The sequence below is a fragment of the Sabethes cyaneus genome, chromosome 3, assembly GCF_943734655.1.
Source record: "Sabethes cyaneus chromosome 3, idSabCyanKW18_F2, whole genome shotgun sequence".
Classification (NCBI taxonomy): domain Eukaryota; kingdom Metazoa; phylum Arthropoda; class Insecta; order Diptera; family Culicidae; genus Sabethes; species Sabethes cyaneus.
In genome coordinates this window covers 110,345,949-110,351,257 of record NC_071355.1, presented here as the reverse complement: position 1 = coordinate 110,351,257, position 5,309 = coordinate 110,345,949, and the positions used below count along the sequence as shown (strand labels likewise).

At 44.1% G+C, this 5,309-nt stretch overlaps 1 protein-coding gene across 1 annotated transcript in view; it reads right to left on the bottom strand.

Moving 5' to 3' along the window:
• Positions 1-432: 432 nt before the first annotated feature.
• Positions 433-5,309, bottom strand: part of LOC128740005 (uncharacterized) — a 6,366-nt gene continuing 1,489 nt past the window's right edge. Inside the window, exons 1-2 of the mRNA XM_053835515.1 lie at positions 5,296-5,309; positions 433-4,125 (exon numbers count right to left, since the gene is read on the bottom strand). The exon at positions 5,296-5,309 is cut by the window's right edge and continues 1,489 nt beyond it. Of these exons, the coding sequence (XP_053691490.1) occupies positions 433-4,125; positions 5,296-5,309 (3,707 nt within the window). The remainder of the gene's footprint in view (positions 4,126-5,295) is intronic.

Here is a 5,309-nt window from a genome sequence, read left to right as displayed (position 1 = left end):
TATTATTATTATTATTATTATTATTATTATTATTATTATTATTATTATTATTATTATTATTATTATTATTATTATTATTATTATTATTATTATTATTATTATTATTATTATTATTATTATTATTATTATTATTATTATTATTATTATTATTATTATTATTATTATTATTATTATTATTATTATTATTATTATTATTATTATTATTATTATTATTATTATTATTATTATTATTATTATTATTATTATTATTATTATTATTATTATTATTATTATTATTATTATTATTATTATCAGAATTTTTCACTTCTCAGCAGTAACGCTGGAAACTTTCACCTACCCCGGGCTATCCGTTTTGCCAAAGGGGTTAGGCTCTGAGGTCTCATTCATCAGTTATTAATTTTTTTTGGTGTTTGAATGTTTGCTTCGGTTGGATCAGTTATGGTGGTTCAGGAACCTCCGTACAATGTTGCAGGTACCCAAAACCACCGCTTTCTGGATTACTTGTAGTTCGGTGCGCAGCTCCAACTCTTCTAAGGAGCGCAGTAGCGTACAGGGAACTAGTCCAGTAGCAGAGATTACTACTGGAACTATTCGTACTTCCTCCAGGTGCCACATTTGCCGTAACTCCTCGGCCAAATCATGGTATTTCGTGATTTTGGTCGAGAAAGTTGATTGCACATTGTGGTCTAGCGGTACAGCAATATCGATGAGGGTGACCCGCTTTATCCTTTTGTTGTAGACCACAATGTCAGGGCGATTGGCACGTATGAGGACATCCGTTATGATCTCGCGATCCCAGTACAGCTTTACACAGTTATTTTCCAGGACTGGGTGGGGCAGGTATTTGTAGTAGGGTACGTAGCAGTTTACCAAGTTATGCTTCAAAGCAAGTTGTTGGTGCACAATCTTGGCAACCGTATTGTGGCGATTGAGGTAGGCTGTTTCTGCTAACGCTTGGCAGCCTGCAATAACATGCTCAATCGACTCCCCTACTACATTGCACTTACGGCAACGATCCTCTATGTTTTCGTGCAATATGTACCTGCGGTAGTTCTTCGTTGCAATAACCCGGTCCTGGATGGCTACCATGAATCCTTCTGTCTCCGAAAAGAGATCACCTCGCACCAACCACGTATTTGATGCTGCTTTGTCTACGTGTGATTGTTCTAACTGATGGGGGTGCGTCCCATGCAGCTCTTTTTGCTTCCACGTTGCGATCTTTTCCTCGTCGGTTTTAAGAACGCAGTTCAGCTGATAGTCATGCTGCGCCAGGTGCAGAGCGCTGAACCCGTGGTCTGCCTCGCAAACAGTGCGATAGATTTCATGACGGTTCTGGCTTTCTACGAAATATCTCCGCAACTGTTGGATCTGTGAGGCACAAAGTGCCTGGATATCAATCACACCTATTCCTCCTTCACTTCGTGGTAAGGTGATTCTTTCGGTGGCCGATTTTGGGTGGTGCGAACGGTGTTTTGTCAGCGATACTCTTAATGCTCGTTCGATCGCTTCCAAATCCGTTTTGGTCCATTTGACCACCCCGAAGCTGTATGTCAACAGCGGCACGGCAAACGTGTTTATAGCCTTGATCTTGTTGCCGGCCGAGAGAAAAGTCTTCATTATACGGTTGATACGATGCAAGAAATTTTCCTGCAGTTCTTTCTTGATCATCGTGTGGTGAATACCTTTTAGTTGCAGGAATCCCAGGTATTTGTACGATTCACCTTCAACCATACTCCGAATCTCTTCTCTAGGGTTGACGCGGAAACTTTCGGCGTCCATAACTTTACCCCGGTGAATATTGACGAGTCGACATTTGTCGATGCCCAACTCCATCCGGATATCGTTGCTAAACGTCGAAACCACTTGCAACAATTGATGCAGTTGATCCTTCGTTTCCGCAAACAGCTTCAAATCGTCCATATAGAAGGTGTGGGTAATTTTTGTTCTCGTTGTCCCACTCTTCAACTTGTAGCCATAACTGGTTCGGTTAAGTGTTCTGCTAAGGGGGTTCATCGCAAGGCAGAACCATAGAGGACTAAAGGTGTCACCTTGGAAGATCCCCCTTCTTATGCTAAGAGTTCTGGACCGTAACACTGTTGCTCCATCGGTAATGTGCAGCGATGTGTTCCACATTCTCATTGCGTGCTTCATTAGCCTGATGACGCCATCGTCTATTTTATACAATTCCAGTACCTTAATGAGATACGTGTGTGGTACGGAGTCGTATGCTTTTTTATAGTCGATGTACGCCATACCAAGGTTTCGTTTGTTTTGGCTTGCCTGACCAACAATAACTGCATCGATGATGACTTGGTCTTTGCAGCCTTGTGTGTTTTTTCGGCAGCCTTTCTGTTCTTCTGTCATCACTCCGTTGGCATCACAATGGTCCTGCACTTTACTACTAATTACCGATGATAGCACTTTGTACAGACTTGACAAGCATGTTATTGGTCTGTATTTGGCTGGATCAGCTGTGTTTCGGTCCTTCGGTAGAAGGTAGGTTACCCCCTTAGTGATGAATTCTGGGAGTGTTCGGGGGTCTCTTAAGACCATATTGAAGCATTCCGCTAACCGTCCGTGAATTGTAGAGAACTTTTTATACCAAAAATTGTGGACAAAGTCTGGTCCAGGTGCGGCCCAATTCCTAGTATACCGTGTAGCCTCACGAATATCCTGGGCGGTCAATACTACAGCGGCCATGCTATCAATTTCATCACTATTTTCCTCCTCTTCTACCAACCACATCCCATCATTGTTGTGTTGAGCGGGGTTCTCCCATAAATTGGCCCAGAATTGTGTAACTTGGCCAATCTCCGGAAGTCCTTCGCTGTAGTTGGGTTTCTCTTTTCTGATGTGGTTATAGAACTCCCTTTCGTTAGTGTTGAACATTCGGTTTTGTTCTTTCCGTTTCGAGCATTCAACATAACGTCGCATTCGCTTTGCAAGAGCACTTAACCGCTGTACATGGGTGTCGAGGATCTCCGTGACGTTTAGTTCACTGAGATTTTGGAGCTCTGCGGATTGAACAATTTCCATTACTTGACGAACCAGCCTTCTCGATCGATTTCCCCTTGTATACTGTGTTAATCGACCGATTTTTACCCGCAGAGATGCAATTCTTGATTGCAATCGTCGCATCCAAGCTGGTTTCTGTTTACTGGGACGTGCACGACTTTCACCAATGTCTTGGGGATAAGTCCGCATACCCAAAGTCCTCACAACGGCTACAGCTGCGGAATAAACAATACACTGCAGTTCCTCAAGGTTCTCGGCGGCCTCAGAATACCGTGGCAAAATACCCTCGTTAAGAGTGCTTACTGCATTCGTCAGCCGATAGGAATACTGCAGCTTTGGTATCCGGTGTCGAGATAGGGGATCTGTACCTCGAAATTGTGTAACCGCTGCGTCCATTTGGAAAGCTAGTTCGTCTCGTAGCTGTTGTTGTTGTCGACCCATGTCTTGTCCTGGGGCGTGTGACTCCCCAACTGGTGTGTTTACAGATGCAACTGATTCGCGTCTTGCTGCATCTATTCCAACAGAACTCCTCCTCGACGTATCACTCGATCTATTCCCTGTTCCCTCGAGCTCCCTTTGCACTTCCAACTTGATGGTATCTAGCTCTGTGGTAGTGAGCATGTTATTCGACAGTATTGTTCGTCGTCGACTGTACAGTTTGTTCCGATCAAGTTGGTTAGCAAATCGAGGGAACCGTTCATTGAACATGTCCAGCATCATTGGTCTGCCGGACATATCCGTCTCCAACCTCGTGCAAACGTAGTAGCAGCGGATCACATATATATTCATCTCTCTCGTCCACATGATCCGTTGCCGTGGGCGGCCTGCCAAAGTGAGCGACTGACGTCGGTCAGTCGTAGCATCATTAGCAGGTGCAGCATTGCCTTGGTGGTGTCTGTTGCTGCTTCGTCTGTTTCGCGTTCGGTTTACGGGCTGAGCCCGTTGACTGGGAGGTCGCTCTTGCACCTGATCATTCTCCAGCCGCTGGCCGCTCGCTCTGTCCCCCGTTCCAGGACCAGCTCCAGTAGGGGCTCCCTCCTCGGGCGATCGCATGATATCTCGATTTCTTAGATTGTACTCCATATTGGGTTGACTTTTCTTTCCGGAAGCCTAACCGGTTAGTGAGGTCATGGGCTAAGGTACTTATAGCGGTACCCGCTCGCTTTGTCAGGACTGGTGTTCGGGTATTGTGGTTTTTCATGGGAACTAGACAGAGCCCACTGTTGAGCCCCACCACACCCATAGGCCATCCCCGCTGCTTGTCCGGGATTGCTTATTTAATTCGCAACTAACCATTATATCTAATGGCCGTTAGTTATCCGCAACCTACAACCCGCCCGGCCGCTTGCAGCTAAGCGCCGTTGAGTCCTCACCTACTCGAACGGTACCGTGGTTATTATTATTATTATTATTATTATTATTATTATTATTATTATTATTATTATTATTATTATTATTATTATTATTATTATTATTATTATTATTATTATTATTATTATTATTATTATAGAGTTTTGGCACTTCTCAGCAAAAATGCTGGAAACTTTCACCTACCCTCGGGCTTCTTTATGCCAAGAGGGGTTAGGCTCTGTGGTTCTCATTCATATATATTTTTTTTTGTTGTTACGTCTGCTCCAGCTGTGTTTAATTGTGGTGATTCAGGAACCTCCTCGTAATATTACAGGTTTCAAGAACCACCGCTTTTTGGATATTGTCCAAATTTTTTTGGAGCTCTAGCTCTTCCAGGGAACGTTGTAGGCTACAGGGCACTACTCCGGTGGCTGAGATGACCACCGGAACTATACGTACGCCCTCAAGGTGCCACATCTGCTTTAACTCCTCGGCCAAGTCATGGTATTTCGTTATTTTGGCCGAGAAAGTTGACTGGACATTGCGATCCAGCGGTACAGCGATGTCTATGAGGGTAACGTGCTTCCTCCTTTTGTCGTAGATCACAACGTCAGGACGATTGGCACGTATAAGGACGTCCGTAATAATCTCACGATCCCAGTACAACTTTATGCAGCTATTTTCCAGAACCGGGCTAGGCAGGTACTTATAGTAGGGTACGTAACAGTTTACCAAGTTGTACTTCAAGGCGAGTTGCTGGTGCACAATCTTGGCAACTGCATTGTGGCGTCCTAGGTAAGCCGTTTCGGCTAAGGCTGGACAGCCTGCAATCACATGCTCGATCGTTTCTCCTACTGAATTGCACTTTCGACAACGGTCTTCTATATCTTCGTGCAATATGTACCTGCGGTAGTTCTTCGTCGTAATAACCCGATCCTGAATGG